The sequence below is a fragment of the Orcinus orca genome, chromosome 1 (assembly GCF_937001465.1).
Source record: "Orcinus orca chromosome 1, mOrcOrc1.1, whole genome shotgun sequence".
In the NCBI taxonomy this organism is placed as follows: Eukaryota; Metazoa; Chordata; class Mammalia; order Artiodactyla; family Delphinidae; genus Orcinus; species Orcinus orca.
Window position 1 is genome coordinate 169,595,477 of NC_064559.1, and position 24,121 is coordinate 169,619,597.

The following is a 24,121-nucleotide window of genomic DNA, read 5'->3' on the forward strand; positions in this document are numbered from 1 at the left end:
CTCTTCTCTAAATGTTTGATAGAATTCTCCTGTGAAGCCATCTGTCCTGGACTTTTGTTTGTTGGAAGATTTTTAATTACGGTTTCAATTTCATTACTTGTGATAGGTCTGTTTATATTTTCTAATTCTTCCTGGTTCAGTCTTGGAAAATTGTACCTTTCCAAGAATTTGTCCATTTCTTCATGGTTGTCCATTTAATTGGCATAGAGTTGTTTGTAGTAGATTCTTACAATCCTTTGTATTTCTGCAGTGTCAGTTGTGATTTCTCCTTATTCATTTCTAATTTTATTGATTTTCAACCTCTCCCTTTTTTTTTTTTTTTGATGAGTCTGGCTAAGGGTTCATCAATTTTGTTTATCTTCTCAAAGAACCAGCTTTTAGTTTTATTGATCTTTGCTATTGTTTTCTTCATTTCTATTTCATTTATTTCTGCTCTGATCTTTATGCTTACTTTCCTTCTACCGACTTTGGGGTTTTTTTGTTCTTCTTTCTCTAGTTGTTTTAAGTGTAGGGTTAGATCGTTTATTTGAGATTTTTCTTGTTTCTTGAGTTGAGATTGAATTGCTATAAACTTCCCTCTTAGAACTGCTTTTGGGCCCCACTGGCTTTGGGCCCAGGATCCAGGCGTCTGGACACAGGTCGAGCTGTCGGCAGGGCAGAGCCACAGGGCCTACAAAGATGCTGGCTGTCCCGGAGATGGGCCTGCAGGGGCTGTACAGCGGCTCCAGCCCAGAGCAGTCTCCAGTGCCCAGCCCACCCGGCTCCCCAAGGACCCAGGAAAGCTGTGGCATTGCCCCCCTCACACCTTCACAGTCTCCAAAGCCTGAGGCCCGAGCCCCCCAGCAGGCCCCCTTCTCTGTGGTAGTGGCCATCGACTTCAGCACCACATCCAGTAGCTATGCCTTCAGCTTTGCCAGTGACCCTGAGGCCATCCACATGATGAGGGAGCAGGAGCTGAGGATGTCGGATGGGACCCATGGCCCCATGGATAGAGAGGATCCCACGAGCAATGTTTATGGAGATTTAAGTGGATGCCAAGCACCATATTCACAAGAACCCTAAAAGGAAATGGGAGGGCGGGGACCCAGGTGCGGCCCACCAGAAGACCCCCACCTGCCTGCTGCTGACCCCAGAGGGTGCCTTTCACAGTTCTGGCTATACAGCCCGTGATTACTACCACGATCTGGACCCTGAGGAGGCTCGTGACTGGCTCTACTTGAGAAGTTCAAGATGAAGATCCACAGTGCCACTGATCTCACCTTGAAGACCCAGCTAGAAGCGGTAAATGGAAAGAAAATGCCTGCCCTGGAGGTGTTCGCCCATGCCTTGCGCTTCTTCAAGGAGCATGCCCTTCAGGAGCTGAGGGACCAGTGCCCATCGCTGCCAGAGAAGGACACTGTGCGCTGGGTGTTGACAGTGCCGGCCATCTGGAAACAGCCAGCTAAGCAGTTCATGCGAGAGGCTGCCTACTTGGCCGGACTGGTGTCAAGAGAGGATGCAGAGCAATTACTCATCGCCCTGGAGCCTGAGGCCGCCTCTGTCTACTGCCGCAAGCTGCGTCTGCACCAGCTCGTGGACCTCAGCAGCCGAGCTCCAGGCAGTGAGTGCCTGGGCGAGAGCCACTCCATTGATCCCAGCTTCCGTCAGGCCCGAGAACAGCTTCGAAGGTCCCGCCACAGCCGCACGTTCCTGGTGGAATCGGGTGTCGGAGAACTGTGGGCTGAGATGCAAGCAGGAGACCGCTACGTGGTGGCAGACTGTGGGGGAGGCACGGTGGACCTTACCGTGCATCAGTTGGAGCAGCCCCATGGCACCCTCAAGGAGCTCTACAAGGCATCTGGTGGCCCCTGTGGCGCGGTGGGCGTGGACCTGGCCTTCGAGCAGCTGCTGGGCCGCATCTTCGGCGAGGACTTCATCAGCACCTTCAAAACGCAACGCCCAGCAGCCTGGGTGGATCTGACTATAGCCTTCGAGGCCTGCAAACGCACCGCAGGCCCACACCGTGCGGGGGCGCTCAACATCTCGCTGCCTTTCTCCTTTATTGACTTCTACCGCAAGCAGCGAGGCCACAACGTGGAGACAGCCCTGCGCAGGAGCAGCGTGAACTTCGTGAAGTGGTCCTCACAGGGGATGCTCAGGATGTCTTGTGAGGCCATGAACGACCTCTTTCAGCGCACGGTCAGCGGGATCATCCAGCACATAGGTGAGCACCTGAGCCTGGGTCCTTCATTCATCTCAACATACATACCCAGATGCGGGAATATGTTACCCTGTTAGTGCCTGGAAACCTCCCCATATCCATACACTGGAATGAGACCCAGAATCATCTGGAATACCTGGAGGATGCAGTGTGGCGGGAAGATATGCAGTCTTGCCAGGTTAAAGAACCTCTGGTGCATGTTTCCCCAAATGGGGTGATAGTATTAGGTCCCCCAAACTGTTATCACAGGGATTTAAATGAGCTGAAGTATCTAGAGAGTGAGTGCAATGTGCACATAGTAGGCATTTAATATGTGTAAATGCAGACCCTTATCTCAAGCCCTCAATGGTGTGGTGGGGAAGCAGAGCCCATAAAGATTGCCAGGGGCCCTCATGAAAGTGCCCGGTGTTTTTCTTTATGGGAACCAGGCTACCGTTTTATAGTGAAATGACTAGTTTCTGGTTGCTCGAGGATACAGGCGGGCAGAGGAGAGGCGCCAGTGGCTGCGTAGTGGTGGCCTCAGTGGCCCACTCCACGTCCCTCCTCCTCACACTCACCCTCCACTCCTGTACCAAAGAGGCGCTGCTGGCGCGCCCCGAAGTGCAGGGCGTGAAGCTGCTGTTCCTGGTGGGCAGCTTCTCAGAGTCGGCAGTGCTGCAGCACGCGGTGCAGGCAGCACTGGGCGCCCGCGGCCTCCGCGTGGTGGCTCCGCACGACGTGGGCCTCACCATCCTAAAGCGCGCGGTGCTCTTCGGGCAGGCTCCGGGCGTGGTTCGGGTGCGCCGCTCGCCGCTCACGTACGGCGTGGACGTGCTCAACCGCTTCGTGGCTGGGCGCCACCCGCCCGACAAGCTGCTGGTTCGCGGCGGCCGCCGCTGGTGCACCGACGTGTTCGAGTGCTTCGTGGCCGCCGAGCAGTTGGTGGCCCTGGGCGAGGACGTGCTGCGCAGCTACTGCCCGGCGCGCCCAGGCCAGCGGTGCGTGCTCATCAACCTGTACTGCTGCGCCGCCCAGGACGCGCGCCCGGGCTTGCGCAAGTGCGGCGAGCTCAGTCTAGAGCTCGAGCCCGCCGAGGGAGGCCCCCATGCCGCTGGCGCGACCCCTAGCCGCCGCGAGATCCGTACTGCCATGCAGTTTGGCGACACCGAGATTAAGGTCACTGCCGTCGACGTCAGCACCAATCGATCCGTGCGCGCCGCCATCGACTTTCTTTCCAATTGAGGGCGCAGTGCCAGACCCCCTCTGCCCCGCTGAACTCTCTTTTGGCCCAGGGCCTGGGGAGCGGGCTGAGGCGGACCAACCGGCCCCATTCCCCGCCATCCTGCCCCCGGGAGGTGAGGTCGCAGGAGGATGGGTGGGGACATATCCAGAAACTCTGGCTTTGGGATTGGGCCCCGGTCCGCTGACTGGAAGGCTGAAGGGCCCTGCCAAGGACTGAGGTCAAGGAGACTTAAAAGAGGTTTGTAAGACGGTGTGCCCACAGGGAGCACGTGATCCTGAAAGCAGAATGCACCGGAAGACTTGAGCCCTGGTCTGAACTGGGGTCCGGGATGGGAGTGTGGGGGTGGGGGTGCAGCTGCAGGTGGGGCAGCAAGAGGAAGGAGGTTGTGCAGGGCCTGGGCCTGAAAGGCAGAGTGCACTGACTGACTGGCTCAGCCTGTTTAGGGAGCCAGACAGGACAAGGACTGGAAGCTGACAGGAAAAGGACAGGGGTAGTAAGACCTTCCTCGGTGTGGTACTGACCACCCAAGTATGAATGTTAATTGTAGAAAGAGCAGTAGCAGACTATGAGGAGAAGGGTACAGGGCGAGGCACTTATGAGGGGGTGTGGGGGCACATGTCGGGGGGCCCTTTCCTTTCTATCTGAGAAGGCCCCAGGGGCAGCCTATGAATGACCCACTTGCACTCCATCGAGCCACGGAGTGGGGGGAGGGTAGAGAGGACAGAGGGAGCACTGGTCGCAGCTCTGCCATCAGCTCAGTGTACCTGCCCTCCCATGATGTGCAACAGCCCCACCTGCCTGAGAACCCTAAGATGACAATAAAGCATTTATGCTCAAGGTGAAAAAAAAAAAAAAAAAAAAAAAACTGCTTTTGCTGCGTCCCATAGGTTTTGGGTCATCGTGTGTTCGTTGTCACTATTTTCTATGTATTTTTAAAATTTCTTCTTTGATTTCTTCAGTGATCTCTTGGTTATTTGGTAGCACACTGTTTAGCCTCCATGTATTGTGTTTTTTACCATTTTTTTCCTGGAATTGATTTCCAGTCTCATACTGTTGTGCTCAGAAGATATGCTTGATATGACTTCAATTTTCTTAAATTTTTTGAGGCTTGATTTGTGACCCAAGATGTGATCTATCCTGGAGAATGTTCCATGTGCACTTGAGAAGAAAGTGTGTTCTGCCACTTTTGGGTGGAATATTCTATAAATATCAATAAGATCTATCTGGTCTATTGTGTCATTTAAAGCTTGTGTTTCCTTATGAATTTTCTTTTTGGATGATCTGTCCATCCGTGTAAGTGGGGTGTTAAAGTGTTACTGTCGATTTCTCCTTTCATGGTTGTTAGCATTTGGCTTATGTATTGAGGTGCTCCTTTGTTGGGTGCATAAACATACATAATTGTTATATCTTCTTCTTGGATTGATCCTTTGATCATTATGTAGTGTCCCTCCTTATCTCTTGTAACAGTCTTTATTTTAAAGTCTATTTTATCTGGTACAAGTATTGCTACTCCAGTTTTCTTTTGATTTCCATTTGCATGGAATATCTTTTTCCATCCCCTCACTTTTAGTCTGTATGTGTCCCTAGGCCTGAAGTGGGTCTTTTTTAGACAGCATATATATGGGTCTTGTTTTTATATCCATTCATCCAGTCTGTGTCTTTTGGTTGGGGCATTTAATCCATTTACATTCCAGGTTATTATCGATATGTATGTTCCTATTACCATTTTCTTAATTGTTTTTGGTTTGTTTTTGTGGGTCTTTTTCTTCTCTTGTGTTTCCTGCTTAGAGAAGCTTCTTTAGCATTTGTTTTAAAGCTGGTTTGGTGGTGGTGAATTCTCTTCAGTTTTGCTTGTCTGAAAAGCTCTTGACTTCTCCATCGAATCTGAATGAGATCCTTGGGTAGAGTAGTCTTGGTTGTAGGTTTTCCTCTTTTATCATTTTAAATATGTCCTGCCACTCCCTTCTGGCATGCAGTTTCCACTGAAAAATCAGCTGATAACCTTGTGGGGATTCCTTTGTATGTTTTTTTTTTTTTTTTGCGGTACGCAGGCCTCTCACTGTTGTGGCCTCTTCCGTTTCAGAGCACAGGCTCCGGACGCGCAGGCTCAGTGGCCATGGCTCACGGGCCTAGCCGCTCCGCGGCATGTGGGATCTTCCCGGACCGGGGCACGAACCCTTGTCCCCTGCATCGGCAGGCGGACTCTCAACCACTGCGCCACCAGGGAAGCCCTCCTTTGTATGTTTTTTTTTTTTGTTTTTCCCTTGCTGCTTTTAATATTTCTTCTTTGAATTTAATTTGTGTTAGTTTGATTAATATGTGTCTTGGTGTGTTTTATCCTGTATGGGATTCTCTGTGCTTCCTGGACTTGGGTGACTATTTCCTTTCCCATGTTAGGGAAGTTTTCAACTATAATCTCTTCAAATATCTTCTCAGACCCTTTCTTTTACTCTTCTTCTTCTGGGACCCCTATAATTTGAATGTTAGTGCATTTAGTGTTGTCCCAGAAGTCTCTGAGATTGTCTGCAATTCTTTTCATTCTTTTTTCTTTATTCTGCTCCTCAGCAGATATTTCCCCATTCTGTCTTCTAGCTCACTTATTCGTTCTTGTGCCTCAGTTATTCTGATATTGATTCCTTCTAGTGTATTTTTCATTTCAGTTATTGTGTTGTTCATGTTTGTTTGTTCTTTAGTTTTTCTAGATCTTTGTTAAACATTTCTTGTATTTTCTCAATCCGTGCCTCCATTCGCTTTCCAAGATTCGGGATCATCTTTACTATCATTACTCTGAACTCTTTTTCAGGTAGACTGCCTATTTCCTTTTCATTTATTTGGTCTTGTAGGTTTCTATCTTGCTCCTTCATCTGTGACATATTTTTTTGCCATCTAATTTTTTTTTCTTTTTTTATGAGTGGGATTGTGTTCCTGTCTTACTGGTTGTTTGGCCTGAGCCTTCCAACACTGGAGTTTGTAGGCTATTGGGTACAGCTGGGTCTTGGAGCTGAGATGAGGAACTCTGTGAGACTTCACTCTGATGAATATTCTCTGGGGTCTGAGGTTCTCTGCTAGTCCAGTGGTTTGGACTCAGAGCTCCCACCACAGGAGCTTCGGCCTGACCCTGGGCTCATGAACCAAGATCCTGCAAGCCGCATGGGGTGGCCAAAAAAAAAGAACAATAACAAAGTAAAAAATAAAATTAGACTATGAAACTAACAGATATGTTAGAAAGAATATAAAAATAAAAATATAGATGGGGCTTCCCTGGTGATGCAGTGGTTAAGAATCCGCCTGCCAGTGCAGGGCACATGGGTTTGAGCCCTGGTGCGGGAAGATCCCACATGCCATGGAGTGGCTGGGCCTGTGCGCCACAACTACTGAGCCTGTGCTCTAGAGCCCATGAGCCACAACTACTGAGCCTGTGTGCCACAACTACTGAAGCCCGCGCGCCTAGAGCCTGTGTTCCACAACAAGAGAAGCCACCGCAATGAGAAGCCCACGTGCTGCAACAAAGAGTGGACCCTGCTCACTGGAACTGGAGAAAGCCTGCGAGCAGCAATGTAGACCAAATGTAGCCATACATAAATAAACAAATAAGTTAATTAATTAATTTTAAAAAATATATGAATCAACAACCAGAAGGTACATCAGTACCACAATAGTAAAAAAAAGGAGGAGGGAAAAAGAAGAAAAAAGGTGGGGGGAAAAGGCCTTGGCTGTGGAGGGCGGGGCCTAAGCAAGGATGAGGTTTGGGCAGTGGGCGGGGCCAATGCTCAGGACCCACAGGGCTGGAAAAGGCCCTGGGGGCTGTGGGGGGTGGGACTTAGGCTCAAGGAACAGAAGGGGCCCAGGTGTGCCCCCCACCCCTGGTCTCAGAGGGCAGGGGACCTCACCTGGGAGCCCAGAAGGCTTCCTGGGCTCAAGTGGGTGAGGCAAATGCCCTCCTCTCCTCTCTTGCTCCTCTGGTCTGGGAGGGCCTCTCCTGCCTGCCTCTCCTGATCTCCCTGGCCTCCCTCCTATGCCCGAAACCTGTATCTTTAGATGAGAGTTGAGGAGCTCTTGGCTGGATTTGTGATAGAATAACTTTCATTTGACATAAAGTATTTTTTAAAGTCACTCAACTTATTTTGACGTTTGAACACTAAATTCTTTCTAGAAGTATGCTTATAGTACAATAGAAAACTATTTTTATCATCACACAAATTCTTTGGTATGTTGTGCACACATTTAGTCTCACAACAGAAGACTCCATAAGAACATGCCTACTTCTTGACCTAGATACAAAGCTACCAAATGTGGAGAGCCATCAGTGGGCAGGACACTAATAACTAGAGCTCCAAAAGTATAATTGCTTAGAGCATGGGCCCAGGACAGAATTGTAAAGTAAATAGTATTTCTCTTGTTACCCACCTCCTCTTTCTGTGCCTTTCCTCTCACATTTAGCAACCTCTTTATCACCTGGGTTCATGGTGATCTCAACTTGCCCACAGTGTGCTTCAAAAAGGGGGAAATAAAAGCAAATCCATTCACAGAATGGTGCTAGTTTTTTACTCCTTTCAAGGATATTATTGGCATTTAAGAGGAGTTCTAAAGAGGACAATGAATCACTAATGGGGGAATTTTAGACACTAAAGTAAGATAGATAACTTTAGGTTTGAGGCTCACAGCACTCCCAATCTACTCACCCTAGAATCAATATTCCACATTTCTGATTATCCTGAATCTCAAATATAAAGGTGGGTAATGGGGTTAATAAAACAATTTACCTTTGAATGTTTAGGAGTAAGGCGCAGATTTGTCCTTCTGGGAGGCAGACAGCCATTGCATTTACTAAAATAACTTTCTGAAGCAGGCATCAAACATAAAAATGAGATGTGCTTAATTTTCATGATTTCTGACCTCATCAGAAAAAAATAGGGAGAGAAGGGTCACCAGACCTGACAGGACAGTTGGCTGCACCACACAGTTTGTGAGATTTTAGTTCCCCGATCAGGGTTCGGACCAGGGATCGAACCCAGGCCCTCAGCAATGAGAGCGCGGAGTCCTAATCACTGGACCACCAGGGAATTCCTGGGAGAGAAATCCTTAAGGTAAAAATGGGAAGGAGTGGGCTTCCCTGGTGGCGCAGTGGTTGAGAGTCCGCCTGTCGATGCAGGAGACATGGGTTCTTCCCCCGGTCCAGGAAGATCCCACATGCCGTGGAGCGGCTAGCCCCGCGAGCCATGGCCGCTGAGCCTGCGCGTCCGGAGCCTGTGCTGCACAACGGGAGAGGCCACGTTAGAAAAAAGCACTTAAACACTCTAGGAGAGCCTGGAGAAATAAGGCTAAAAGTTATAGTCTGTGCTTCTTATCTTTCTTGGGGCTCTTAAGATCTTTTTAACCTTCAAATATCTCAATTTCCTGTAAAATGGCAATAGCTTAATTTATCTGTTTTCTCTGAGGAATATTCTTCACAATAATTACGAATACTCAAATGGAAGATGGCAAATTTCTAAATTATTTAAAGTGGGAAAATAAAACTCCTGGTTTGGGAGTCCTGGCTGTGCCACGGGTTACTTGTGAGCTTCACCTCTCTGGATAGGTATTTCTCTTTATAGCTGAAGAGGCCAGATTAAAGTACTCCTGTGATCCCTTGCTAGTTCTCACATTTTACACATCTAATCTGACACTTTTGACATCTGCTATGGGGTCAGAATTGTATTGGGCCAAGCATCAAAGAGAAAATTTTCCTGTGATATTACATTCTTATGGTTTTCCTCTTACCATTCTGGTAGTTCCTTCTCAGTCTCTTTTGGGAGTTCTTCCTCTTCTATAAGCTTCTCAAAGCTTGGTTCCTGAGGCTTTTTCTCTTCACAATGAGCGTAGGTGATTTTATTCAAAAGGCTTTGGTTACCACCTAGAAGCCCATAAACGTCAAATTGACATCTCCAATTTAGGCCTCTCTTCTGAGCTCCAGACCTGATCCTCCTTTTGTATGGTTCACAAATGACTCAAACATAACATATCCAAAACTGAGCTTAGGCTTTTCTCCTCCCAAACCTGCTCCTCTTTCAAAATGTCTTGTTTACTGAGATACTGGCACCATCATCTATTCACCCAGAAAACTAGACACAAGGGAGTGACACCTCTCCCTTCTTCATTCTTCCACATTGAATCAGTTACTACCCCAAACCAGTCAATTCTACCTCCTGAATATATGACATATCTGTGTACATGTATCTCTATTACTCCTCAAATCCGAGCCATCATTTTCTAGTGTCTATATCACTTTAATACCCTCCTAAGTGCTCTCTCTCTTCTTTCTTTGTCTTGGCCTCCCCCCACCTGACCCCCAAACTATTTTTCACACATCAGCCAGAGTGATCTACTTGAAAAACACCTGTGATAATGTCTTCCTGTTTTATTTGTTCAACCATTATTTACTGAGTACCTTTAATATGCCAGACATTATTCTAGAAGCTAGGAATCCAGCTACACACAAAATAGACAAGGCAATGACTTCTTTTTACTCTTAGGAAGGTTCTGTATAATCTTGACCACTGACTCACTTCTCCTTTGCTCCCAGATTACTATAGTTAGCCATATTAGACTTGCTTTCTCAGAGCTTTTGAACAAGTCTATTCCTATACATTCCTATACCAATTCTTATACATTTTCCAAATGGATGCCTAACTGTCTCGTTAGAGAAACTCTCTGACCAAACTAGGTCCCCCTTTCAAAAACTATTCACAATGATAAATCTAAAAATTTGCATGCTTGTTTAATATCTCTCCAACTAGTTTGCTTGTAAGCTCCAAGAGAACAGGAAATTTTCTTATCCATTACTCTATTCCCAGTGTCTGGCACATGTTAGGCGCTAAATTTGTTGGTTGAATGAATAAATGAATGCCTAATTACAGAGTGCTGTTATATTCCTTTTTTTATAAATTTATTTATTTATTTATTTTTGGCTGTGTTGGGTCTTCATTGCTGTGCACGGGCTTTCTCTAGTTGCGGTGAGCAGGCGCTACTCTTCCTTGCGGTGTGCGGGCTTCTCATTGTCGTGGCTTCTCTTGTTGCGGAGCACGGGCTCTAGGCATGCAGGCTTCAGTAGTTGTGGCACGTGGGCTCAGTAGTTGTGGCTTGCAGGCTCTAGAGCTCAGGCTCTGTAGTTGTGGCCACAGGCTTAGCTGCTCCGTGGCACATGGGATCTTCCTTGGCCAGGGCTTGAACCTGTGTCCCTTGTATTGGCAGGCAGATTCTTAACCACTGCGCCACCAGGGAAGCCCTATTTCAATAGTCTGGTGACCTGTAAGATTCAGAGGCCTCTTTATAAAGGGAAAAACTGACGGTCACACTTTAGGATGTGGCCTCTCTTTGTTTCTAGTCAGAAAATACCAATTGTTGGCTGAATTTGAAGATTCCTTATGGTAAGCAGATAGGGTAGGGAGTCCTCAGAGGAAAAGAACCAGATATAGTTTTTTTGACACAAGAGAAGCCATTTTGGATTAAGCCATTTTGTGATCTAAGCCTGGCCACAATGCTTGCCCTTGAGCTTGCCCTTGAGCAGGTCTCAGTAATTAATGATCTTAAGGGAACAAAGGAATGCAGGAACAGAGGAAAAGGTCAAGAAACAATAGTTCAGTGATAAAAGAGTGCTAGTTCCTCCTCAAGGGACGAGTATTAATCTGATACATATCTTGGAGTTGTTCTACAGGAACTAACCTCCTACACCCTGTTGGAGAATGTTAACTACATGCTAAGACCTCAGACTGGTAGGAATCTAAGGAATGATCATGTTGACCTTTTCCGACCCTTATGACTTCAATCTACTAAAGGTTGGACTTTGTCAAACTTTGCCCCAATTCACTGTTGAATTTGCTGCTGCTCAAGCCCCTGTATGTGTATGCATACACCACCCAAATCCCTTCATGAATATGCATGTTCCCTTAGCTTAAGACTTCCCCAGTTTTGCTGTTCAGGGAGACACTGCTTTAGGAAAGATCCCCAGTATTTTCCTTACTTGCTGCAGGTAATTAATCCTTCCTTCTCCCAATCTTTGGCTTAGTTATGTCTTTTGGCTAGACACCCACCAAGAGGTGAACCCAATTTTGGGAATCATTACTTGCAATGTGTTATTGCTTTGGAGAGTTAAAAAAAAAAACCAGAATAGTCATGTCACTTCAGGTATTCAACAACAAACATTACTGTTTTACAATGCGCTGGGAAGCTACGTTAGGGACTGGTAATAAAGAAAATACACTGCTCTGAAGGAGGGCAATCTAGTGGAATTGCTTAGTTTAAAAATTGATAGGTTCTTGAAAACAAACTGGGATATTTGAACGATATTTTTCAATGAATTTATCTCATCTGCTGCCCTAGTTCAGGTTTCACCTCCTGCCTGAATCGTTGCATTTCTCCTTCTCAGCTCCTTACTCTCCTCTCCTATCCTGCGTTATTCATTGTCATAGCTTACACTTTTAAAAAAATCTGTTTTTATTGTGTTTTTTCCCCTTTGAATGCAAGCTCCAAGAAGACAAGTTTTTTTTGTTTTGTTCATGATTGTATCCCCTGTGTCTGGAGTTGGGGAAGCCTAGAAAAATTTAAAGACTTATAACGATCAACAATAAATCTCCTTTCTTCAAGTGTTTCTCCATTCACTCATTCATATTTACTCCTTTTATGTGCTAGGAACCCTCATCCCATGGTTAATAAGACATATTGTATGTCAGCTGCTTTTTATTTTCAAGTGTGTCTGTTTCAATCACATTTTGCCCACCAAAGGCCACTGAAAGCAGAAAAACTTTGGGAAAAAGGACTTGAGGGTAGCGGCCTGACACGAGGTGGCTGCTCAATAAAAGTTGGCTAACTTGAGGCTGTGGACTCCAGTCTGAGCGGGAGCTAAAAAATCTTTTCACGTGCAAGACTGAACACAGCTACACCGGTCTCTTAAACTTTCTTAGGCCCTGAGGGCGAACAGCACGAAGGTCTAGCAGGCCACAAGGCGGAGAATCAAAACCGCTGCTTCTGGCGTTCAGCTCAGCTCCACTCAAGCGCAGCTTCCATCCGGCGGCAGAAACATACTTCCGGCGTTCTGCTTTTTACGTGCTGAGTCACGGCCACAGTCTCCACCCCAGGTTTGAGGGGCAGGATGAGCAAAATATGACACGAGTGGGGAAAAAAAAAAGGCTTGGGAATTAATTTTCTCCACTCGCCTATAGGTTTTCTCATCAGGGGACTATTTTCCTCTGAGCCCCAAAGCGCTATTCAACCACTTCCTCAAACCACCTTCCCGCTTCGGTCATAAACTCTGCGCAACCTTTCTGGCGCCCTCCTCCCGTCGTCCTCCGCGCCACTCTCTCCGCCTCTTCTTCCTCGCCCCGCCCACCCCTGGTTTCGAAGAGCTCGCTGGGTGCTCCGAGAATTCGGCCCGCGCTCGTTGGTTCTTTTTATTCCCTGTTCCCATTGGTTGATTACGTGCGCGTGACTGGTGTCTTGCCTTATTATTGGCTAGAATCAATTGCGTCATCGACGGCCAGGAGGGCGTGGGGATGAGGGAAGTTGGCGTGAGGGAGACCGGATTGGGGGAGGGGTTCAGGCCTGTCCCCCCGCCGGCTGCGGCAGCACCACCACCGGCCGCTACCGCCTCTGGAACGCTGAGGAGGAGGAGCAGCTGGAGTAGGAGGTGGGTCTTGGCGAGCGGGATGCCACTTGCTCCGGCTTGGTGGTGAATGCTGAGGAGAGTCACGGTTGCTGCAGTCTGTGCCACCAGGAGGAAGTTGTGGTGTGAGGCCGGACGGGAGCTCGCGGCGCTGTGGAGAATAGAAGCGCGGGGTCGGTGCGAAGACTCGGCGGCTGCCAGACCTTTTCCTATTCTGACCATGCCTGGAAGGAACAAGGCGAAGTCCACCTGCAGCTGCCCTGACCGGCAGCCCAATGGACAGGATTTGGGCGAGAGCGGCCGGGTTGCTCGTCTGGGAGCCGATGAATCTGAGGAGGAGGGACGGAGGGGGCCTGTCAGTAATGTCGGAGACCCTGAGATCGTCAAGTCTCCCAGCGATCCCAAGCAATACCGGTGAGGGAGGAGGCTTGGACTGGGGAGGAGAGCAGGGGGCGGCCTCTCTGTTCCCGCTGTGGTCCCTTCTCGTCTCCTAATCTTCCGAAGGAGCAACCAGGGGCACACTTCCCACCCCAGAAGCTTACTTGGATGGAAGTGGCAAGGGCAGTTAGGGGCATCTGTGTGGTGTCAGCTCGACGAGGGGCAGATCTTGGGTCCAACCAGGAATCAGGATGTCAGAACGGGAAGGGTTGTTCGAGTAGTTATGACATTCGCTAAAGCAAGAGTGGAGGTTTTCCTGAGGATGGCAGGCTGGATGGTCAGGGAGTCTTGGTATTCTGTTATGAGGAAAGGGTGAAGGGGCTGGGGATTTTAATTTTGGAGAGGATATTAAGGGGCATGTCATCACTATCCACAAATACTTGAGGTGCCTGTAGTTGAAAGAGGGGTAAAACTAATGGGTGGAAGTTACTAGAGGATCGTGTGGTTTCAGTAAAAGAATTTAGGCATCAGAGTCGGCCTGTGATGAAGTGACTTATTTCCATGGGTTGTTTCTCATTGCTAGAATGGTTGGGTGAACTCTTCCAAGAATGTGTTAGAGAGGACTTGAATCTCAACTGAGTCATAGAAGACTTGTAAGGTTTCTTCTAATCCTGAAATTCTCAACTTTTGGTTTATGCCATAATCCTCTAAACATCTCTGATAACTGGTGGCTCAATCCCCACCTAAATATTATCTTCACAGGTAACTTATTCCATAGAACGTCATGACTGTAATGTATTTTAAGGAGAGAGCATATTGTCTAACTTCATTTTGAAGGCTGAGGAAATTGAGATCCAGAGAGTCTGCTTTTTGTTCAGAATTATACAGCTGAATAATAACAGAGCTGGTTTGAACCCTGTCCATCTGACACCAAATGCCCTGCACAATTTACTGATTTTTATAAAGTTCTTACTGAGTTGAAAGCTGAAGGATTCTAGGTTAAATTTATTGTATGCCCCTACATTGTTAGAGCAGGAAAGAACCTTAGCCTTAACCTTTTTCACTCCCCACCATCCGCAAAAGACAGGTGACTGAAATTAAGGTCTAGAAGGAAGTGTTTTAGCCCTAAATTGAAGACAGGCCTAAATTCTTCTTTCACTCCACATCTAGAGATTAACAGTACACAACTCTTTGTACTATTCTTCCCAGGCTGAAGATCTTTATGAATGGGCTAAGTTTTCTCTCTTTCTCATCAAAGATGTGGTTATAGTAGTAATAATGTAAATGAGCAAGTTGAAACCTTGATAAAAGTTATTTAGTTTTTGCCGTCCAGATTAAATAACAGCTTCAGTTTTTTTCCTGCCTATATAAAGTTACATAATAACAGGTAATGTTTTTAGAATGTACACTATGTGTCAGATACTGTTCTACCTTTGATGTATTGTTTCATTTAATGACCTCATTTTTGGCATATTCATTTGAAAAATACTTACCAAGTCTTTGGCATATTCATTTGAAAAATACTTACCAAGTCTTACTGTGTGCTAAGCGCTGAGCTATCTTAAATCTTTTCTGAAACTCGGTTGAATATAATTTAATAAATGATACTTTATTCTGGGTACTGAGCATACAAAGATGATTAAGACAGTCCCTGCCTTCAGGGAGCTTCCAATGTAGTAGAGGGACACAGACACATGAAAAAGGTATAACTAGAGCACTAAAGTTTTATAGAAACTATAATAGAAGTATGTGCTGGGTATAGCAAGGAATAAAGTAAGGAGTGGTATAAACTCTACCTGGGGAGAAAGTTAGAAAAGACTTGAAAGAGGAGATAATGCTTAAAAAGTATTGTCTGAGTAATTGTTGCATTTCTACATTTTTGTGGTCTTTTGCCAAATCATTGTCCTTAGTGTCTCAGTTTTCTTATTTTAAAGTGAAGGGTGTTGATTAAGAATAGCAGTGTTTTCCAATAACTTCCTCTCCTTTCAAAAGAGCAGGTCCACTTTTACCTGTTTTATATACCAACGTTTTCAATTAGACTCTTAAAGGAAAGATTTTGTTACTTTAAAATAAAGGTGGAAAACCTCGATATTAGATGAATTTTAAAGATTTAACCATCCTAAAGTTAAATTCTCTGAATTTTGTAACCAGAAGTAGACATGAGGCATCTGCAGCCCAGAGAGCTGAATTATCCTTCTAGGACCTGCTCAGATGTTATCTCTGTGAAGCATTTCCAGGCAGAACTAATCCCTCCTTTCACTGTATTTCAGTAGGACTTTATACATGGTCCATTACAGTACACATCCATTGTATTATAATTATTTATCTTATGAATGTGTGAATACTTACCAGAGGCGGACCTGATTAAAGGAATATTTTGTTGAAAATAACACCTCAAAATACTTGTTTACCAGTCTGCATTTATTAAAATAGCCTGTGGAATTTTACTTCTCTATATGTAATTTGTTTTAAGTTTTTGGAAATGTTAATCATACCTCCAGGACATCCATTCTGCTTTTTTTTAGTGATCTGTAGCTTGGTAAGTGTTGATTTCCTTCTCTTCTGGAAGGATTAGGGACTTTTTTTCCTGTAAAGTAGGCATTGAGGTCAACTTAAGTGGTCCTCTAAGAAGTTGTACGGGAAGGAGTGGGAAACAGAAGGGAAGCCTTTAGCAGTGAAGGTTTGAAATAGATAGTGTAGAGAATGGGTGAAGTATATTTGAGAAATACTGAGAGAAGTTATGAGTTCTTGAGCATGAAAATGATGTAAATAAAGCAGTGTTTTAAGATTAATGTGAAGATAGTAGCTTAGACCCACGAGATGTGGCAAGACTGTTTTAAGGGGTAATTATATTGGATTGGCCAAAAAGTTCTTTCAGTTTTTAAGTAAAAATAAAAGACATTTTTCATTTTCACCAAGAACTTTATTGAGCAATGTATTCACCATTTTGTTCCACTACCTTCTGCCATTTTTCATGCAACTTCATAATTCCATCTTCCCAAAACTTTTTATCTTTTTGAGCAAAGAACTGTTCCAGTTGTGTTTTACAGTCTTCCAGGGAATTGAAATTTTTTCCATTAATAGAATTATGTAAAGACTGAAATAAATGGAAATCCGAATGTGCGGTGTCTGGTGAATCAGAACTTCCCAGCTAAGCTGCAACAGTTTTTGCCTGATCATCAAAGAAACATGTGGTCTTGCGTTATCCTGATGGAAGATTATAAGTTTTCTGTTGACTAATTCTGGACGCTTTTTGTGGTGTGCTGCTTTCAGTTGGTCTAATTGGGAGCAGTACTTGTTGGAATTAATTGTTTGGTTTTCCGGAAGGAGCTCATAATAGGGGACTACCTTCCAATCCCACCATATACACAACATCACCTTCTTTGGATGAAGACCGGCCTTTGGTGTGGTTGGTGGTGGTTCATTTCCCTTGCCCCATTCTGTTCCTTTCCACATTATTGTACAGCATCCACTTTTTATCACCTATCACAATTTGTTTTAAAAACGGAACGTTTTCGTTATGTTTAAGTAGTGAATTGCATGCGGAAATGTGGTCAAGGTCAAAGCAATTAACATAACCAAGCTGCTGCAAATGATTTTCGCGCTTGATTTGGATATTTTGAGTATGTTGACTGTCTCTCAGGTGGTATAACAATGATTGTTCTCAATGTCTCAATTTGATCGCTATCAACTTGAACTGGTCTACCCGACAGTGGAGCATCGTCCAGGGAGAAATCTCCAGCATGAAACTTCTCAAACCACTTTTGACACGTTTGATTAGTCACAGCACCTTCTCCATACACTGCACAAACCTTTTTTTGCGTTTCAGTTGCGTTTTTACCTTTCTTGAAATAATAAAGCATAATATGCCGAAAATGTTGCTTTTTTTCTTCCATCTTCAATATTAAAATGGCTACACAAAAATTCACCAATTTTGATGTTTTTTTAAAATGCACGCTGATGTGACAGCTGTAACAAAACACTCTAATGAAATTGTTTTGAATGAGGTTAAACACAACTAAGCGCTACTAGAGCCATCTTACTGAAATGAATGTTTTGGCCAACCCAATAATTGTGTATTGAATGGTGTGTGCTGATGTATATGGTACTATTCTTTCTCTAATTGATGTGTTCCTCTCTTCACTTTTTTTTTCTTTCCTCTTATTAAGTTAATTTAACAAATGTTTGCTAGGCTAAAAACCTATGAATCTGGAGTTCAACTCTGTTTTGCTCACTTACAGCATGTCATAGTTCTCAAATAGTATTTGTAGAATGTCTAAATGCATGAGTGCCCATATGCCAGGCATTTTCATGGAACTCTTGGGGATATTCTGCTAGGAACTTTTTAGATCAAATTTGTATCCTGGCCAGTTTTAAAAAATAATTACTTGATTTTTGAGAGAAAACAAGTATGAATAGGCAGGTTACAGAGAAAAAAATATAAATTATACAAATAATAATATGAATGGTGATATTGTAGTATATTTAATTCATATAGAAGCTTGTGGTAGTTGGCACATAATAAGCATTCAAATGTTAGCTGTTATTGTTTTAATATGTTCACAATTAAATGATATTTGCAGCACTGTAATAGCAAAAAGTTGGCAACAACTTTATTGTCCATTGGTTGGCTAAAGATTATTATTATACCATTCTACAATGAAAATAATATGTAACTATAAGACTAGATAGAGGGGCTTCCCTGGTAGCGCAGTGGTTAAGAATCTGCCTGCCAGTGTAGGGGACACGGGTTCGAACCCTGGTCTGGGAAGATCCCACATGCCGTGGAGCAACTAAGCCCATGTGCCACAACTACTGAGCCTGTGCTCTAGAGCCCGTGAGGCACAACTACTGAGCCCACGTGCCACAACTACTGAAGCCCGCACACCTAGAGCCTGTGCTCCGCAGCAAGAGAAGCCACCTTAATGAGAGGCCTGCACACCGCAATGAAGGGTAGCCCCCGTTCACTGCTACTAAAAAGAAAGCCTGCGCGCAGCAACAAAGACCCAATGCAGCCAAAAATAAATAAATAAGTAAATAAATAAATTTATTAAAAAAATAAAGTGTTTAAAATAGATAGATGGGGGCTTCCCTGGTGGCGCAGTGGTTGAGAGTCCGCCTGCCGATGCAGGGGACACAGGTTCGTGCCTCGGTCCGGGAAGATCCCACATGCCGCGGAGCGGCTAGGCCCGTGAGCCATGGCCGCTGAGCCTGCACGTCCAGAGCCTGTGCTCCGCAACGGGAGAGGCCACAGCAGTGAGAGGCCCGCGTACTGCAAAAAAAAAAAAAAAATAGATAGATGGTTTTATCTATCGATATGGAGAGGTGTCCCATTTACTATTGAATGAAAAAAGCCAGTTGCAAACCACAATATATTGTATAATTCCATTTTTATAAAGAAAACCCAGAAAACAACACCTCCCATTATATGTTTACCTAAAATGTAATTTACTGTGTTTAGATATGTAGAGAAATGATTAGAAGTGATATTAAGTAAGCTTGTTTCTCTAGAGAAGAGGAGAGATTTGACTTGAGTTGTTTACTTTTTAGTAATTAAAAAAGATTGATCAATAAACAAAAGTATTATTTGGTCCTTGTAGGAAATTTAGGTAACAAGAAAAAATTTAAATTCCCTATAATCATTCCACCTGGCATTAACCACTGGTAACGTTTATTCCTTTTTGCTATGCAGTTGTAATTTATAATTTTGAAATGGTATAATACTATCTTTAACAATGTTGTGAACATTTTCTTATTAAGTGTTTTTCAATATATTTTGTCCACTTAGAAGTCCATGGTGTAGATATACGATAATTTAATCATTAGCATTTTATAGGATGTTTAGATTATCAAATTTTTCCTTACCTTAGAAGCCTGTTTATTCTCAACTGAATCCTTTGGGTGTAGACCCAATCATAATGGGTTTGGTAGATATGTAGGGTAACCTCTGGTGATCTGGTCTGTTTCTAGGATATTCTTTACTTGGGAGAACTGGCAGATAAGAAGATGGTTTGTTCTGGGACTTTCACTCTGACATAGGTCTTATTTTCATACTGGTTCCTAGAATGAAGTCAGTCATTAAGCCTGTCCAAGTCATAGGAAACTGAGTATATTATAGTCCTTTTCTAGTGTGTGTGTGTGTGTGTGTGTGTGTGTGTGTGTGTGTGTATTATTTTTTCTTTTTTTGTGGTGGAGATGGTGGGCTTAGTTACATGGACCAGAATTAAACTGTTTGCAGAAAGGTTGGAAGTAGATTGTAGTTTGGAAAGTTCACTTGGTCCTCTGAAGACAGAGAATTTATATTTCTATTACCACCAACAACAATGGTCTTTGTTCTCCTAATAATAACTGGTATTTGTTGAGTGCTTACTAGGTATTAAGTGCTATTCTATGGAGTTTACATAGATTATCTCATTTAATCTTTACAGTAATCCTATTAGATAGTGCTCTTATTACTTGATAGCCTAAATGCTATTCTATGAAAATACATTACTGAGCAGGTACTTAGCACTAACTGGAGTATAAATGAATTGTGTTCTCTCATTTGGTTCCTTCTAAGCAAAATTCTTAACCACGGCAGGTAAGGTCTAAGTCCCTCCATTTTTTGATTCTTAACTTTCCAGCTTCACATTCTGTTATGCGGTTTTGTGCTACTTTTCTTGGCACATGCTGTACTCTGGTCAAACGTTACCTCCTCTGTGAACCCTTTACTTCTCTTCTTTCAATCTTCCCCTCCTATATGTGAGCTATTTACACTCTTGTGTGCCCCTGTAGCAAAGTTTGTCAAGCTATTTCATCTTTTTGTAAGTACTGGTTTGTCTTTCCCCTCTATTATGCTGAAATTTTTGTAGAGAGGGATTTTGTTTCTTTGAATCTTTGTATGCCTTCTTTTCTGTTATTAATAAATCAACTGTCTATACACCTAACACCCATCTTTCCACTTGTGCAATAGATCCCATCCCCTCTTTATTGATCCCAGCCACTAATTATTTCACCGGTTGTTCCCCTTCCATCCTGCATCATCAATTTCCCCTTTTTACTGGATCATTCCCATGAACATACTAATATGCTATAATTGTTCCCATTTTCTGGGGAAAAGCATTTCTTTGCTCAGATCCCTTTGGAACTATGCCCTTCCAGCTACTCAAATTTCTCTATTTCCTTGATAGCAAAGCTTGTTAGAAGAGTTGTCTGTATTCAAAATTTGCAGTTCATCTACTCCCATTATTTCTTGAACTCAGAGTGGGCTTTTGCCACTTTGCTTTACCAAAATAGCTATTTTCAAGATCACCAATAACTTACAGTTGGTCAGTTCTCAAGTTCTTATCTTACTTGACCTTTCAGTATCTTATGACACAGTTGAACGTTCTTTCCTTCTGGAAATGCTTTTTTTCAGTTCCAGGTCAACACTGTTCTTAGTTCTCTTTCTGCCTCATTTGCAAGGTTTCTCCTTATCTCCTTTCTCCTTATCTCTAAATTTTGGAGCGCCTGGGCTCAGTTCTTGGACTTCTCTTACCTGTCTGCTTTTGCTCCCTGTGTTGTGGCTTTAAATAGCACCCTGTATTGAATAACAATTCTACTTAGGTTCCCCACCCCTGTGCTCTTTCTTACTGTTTTATTTTTCTTCATAGCACTTGTTTACTATTTGATATACTATATATTTACTTGTTTATGAGAGCAAGGACTTTGTTTTGTTCATCCCTATATCTCTAGTGCCTAGAATGGTGCCTTTCTTATAGTCTTGCTTCCATCTCTGACCCCTTCATCCTTTTCTTCTCTGGCCTGATGGATATATAAGGATATGTTTTGCAGTCTTCCTTTTTTAAAATCATTTTATTTCTTGTTTTTATTTCAGATTAAAATATTTTTTTAAGGAATAAAACCATATAGATACACTTGAAGCTCTTTGGATATTGCCCCCTCCTATTGCATTCCCTATCCTCTTTTTCCAGTCTTAACCATTATTTGAATTTTATATATATATACCATTCCTATGTATATTTTTATATTTTTTATTAAATTTGCATTTATCTATAAACAGTATACATTATTGCTTTCACATGTTTTAAGACATATAAATAGAAATTATATCACATTAGATGTCTCATAACCTTTTTTTTTTTGGTTTAACATTGCTTTTGAGGTTTGTTCATGCTGATAAGTGTAATACTAGTTATTTGTGTTACATGCTGTTTAATATCTTGTGTGAACATATCATTATTTATTTGTTTTCCTACCACTGGTCATTTAGATTATTCCCAATTTTCTGTTGTATTTTGTTTTCTGCTTATGCCACAATTTATCTTTTCTCGATTGTTGTATATTTAGGTTATTTCCAGTGCTTCAGTGAACATTTTCTTTTTTTTTTTTTGCGGTACGTGGACCTCTCACTGTTGTGGCCTCTCCCGTTGCGGAGCACAGGCTCCGGACGCTCAGGCTCAGCAGCCATGGCTCACGGGCCCAGCCGCTCCGCGGCATGTGGGATCTTCCCAGACCGGGGCACGAACCCGTGTCCCCTGCATCGGCAGCGGACTCTCAACCACTGTGCCACCAGGGAAGCCCTAGTGTACATTTTTATACATGACCCCTTGAGTACACGTTTTAGACTTTATTTATATACCTATAAGTGAAATGACTAATTTTTAACCTTACTATAGATGTTGCCAAAGTACTCTTCTAATTAGTTGTACTATTTACATTTGTTCCAGAGTTCCTGCTTCTATATATTATTACCAATTCCTGATACTGTTAGATTTTTAAAAAAATTATTGAGAACTTGATCTGTGGGAAATATTTTTCTCTTAAAAATTTTTTTATTTGCAATTTCCCGTATTACTAATAAAATCAAACATTATTTCATGTTTCCTGGCCATTTGGATTCTCCTTTTATGAACTGCCCATTTTTCTGTTGGGTTGTTTTTTTTCCCCCTCTTTTAAATTGACTTGTAAGAATTCTTTACATATTTTAAATAATCCGTTTTTTTTTTTTTAAATAATCCATTTTTGATTATGTGAGTTGCAAATATATTCTCTAAGTCTATATATAGCTTATCATTACCCTTTGTTTATAAAGTCTTAAAATTTAATCAGATTTATTCATCTTTTTATTTATGGTTTGTGCTTTTTCATCTTATTTCCTTCTAGAGGTTTTATTGTTTTGCTTTTTACACTTGTGTAACGATCTAATTTTATTATTGTTCTTTAAAAATATGGGCAGCCAGTTGTCCAAGCACACCTTTTGAAAAGTCTATATCCCAGAGGTCACCACATTTTTTCTGTAAAGGGCTAGATAATAAATATTTTAGACTTTGTCAGTCAAGAGGGAAAATTAAGGATATTATGTAGGTACCTATATAACAAGAAAGAAAACAAATTTCTGCAAATTAAAAAAAAAATTTTTTTTTTCTTGGCCATGCTGTGCAGCTTGCGGGATCTTAGTTCCCTGACCAGGGATTGAACTCAGGCCACCACAGTGAAAGTGTTGAGCCCTAACCACTGGACCACCAGGGAATTCCCTCTGCAAATTTTTAATAAAATTTTTATTAAGTTCAAAATACAATAGTAGTACTTTATTTAGTAATACAGGTCTACTAGTGAGAAGAGGTGGAATTCTTTTTGGGAGGGATAGCATTTTGCTTTTGGTGGGGTTCAAAGTTAATGTTCCCTGTCTTTAAAGTTATTGCAAATGTGTCATCTGTTAATACTGATTTGTAATGAGAGTTTACATATTTCATCTTTGAAAATGTGTTTTCACACAGACAGGTACTACCAAATACTGATATTAGTCTATGAGCATTTGATTTTATTTGAACATATTCATTGCTTGGAAGGCATTTATAGAATTCTATTAGTTTCTTCTCTGATATTTTTGCCGTTTAGTTTCTTCTCTGATATTTTTGCCATTACATTGTAGATTAATCATTTCTGATTGAAAATTAGGTGGAAGCTCCTCAACTGCACAGTTAAAAGGACTTTGAAATAAGGAAATTTCCTTTGTGATTGCACCACCATCTGAAAAACACTGCTGGAACCGTAGTTTGCTTGGAAAACGTATCTGTGGCAAATTTGTGTGGGAATGGAGATAGGGCTTCTTGTTTTAACTTTTAACAGCACAGGAAAAGTATAAAGCCGCTTGCCATTGCTTGTAATTCAGATAACATTAGTTGTTTTTGAAACATAAGTTTTGCGTATAGGCACTGTTTGGTAATTTTGGGTTGAAATCATTAAGAAACATGAAGTCCACAGCAAAAGCTAACTTCCAAAGCCATCTGGTATTTGACAGTGGCTGAAGGCTGTTCTTCAAAAAAGTTTAAGTTTTTACTCTGAGCTCAAAACATTGCAATAAAAGGTTCCTATTGCTAAGCCATCAAACTGCTTACTCTAGAGTAAAGGAAATTAAAAATATTCAGTTTCTGGGAATTTCCTGGCAGTCCAGTGGTTAGGACTTGTGCTTTCACTGCCACGGTTCTGGGTTCGATCCCTGGTCGGGAACTAAGATTCTGAAAGCTGTGCGGAGCAGCCAAAAAAAAAAAAAATTCAGCTATTTCTTTTTTTTTTTTACATAAATTTATTTATTTATTTTTGGCTGCGTTGAGTCTTCTTTGCTGCGTGTGGGCTTTCTCTGGTTGTGGCGAGTGGGGGTCACTCTTTGTCGAGGTGCACAGGCTTCTCATTGCGGTGGCTT

At 43.0% G+C, this 24,121-nt stretch overlaps 2 protein-coding genes across 6 annotated transcripts in view; both read left to right on the forward strand.

The window, feature by feature from the left end:
- The first annotated feature begins 220 nt into the window (after window positions 1-220).
- On the forward strand, window positions 221-4,072 carry LOC101284414 (heat shock 70 kDa protein 12B-like). Its single transcript, XM_012534483.3, is given in 4 exon segments — window positions 221-962; window positions 1,066-1,214; window positions 1,217-2,203; window positions 2,778-4,072. Coding segments are annotated over 4 exon segments (2,064 nt in total). The 5' UTR covers window positions 221-678; the 3' UTR covers window positions 3,422-4,072.
- Window positions 4,073-12,934: 8,862 nt separating this feature from the next.
- The window catches only part of NRDC (nardilysin convertase), a 92,006-nt gene continuing 80,819 nt past the window's right edge, over window positions 12,935-24,121 (forward strand). For 2 of the 5 annotated variants that reach the window (XM_033435531.2, XM_033435533.2), the window contains exon 1: window positions 12,945-13,473. In XM_033435531.2, coding sequence (XP_033291422.1) covers window positions 13,130-13,473 — 344 coding nt within the window. In that variant the 5' untranslated portion in view covers window positions 12,945-13,129. Of the gene's footprint in view, window positions 13,474-24,121 lie in introns of all 5 variants that reach the window. The other 3 variants (XM_049700054.1, XM_033435532.2, XM_004273862.3) reach the window with 3 other exon arrangements.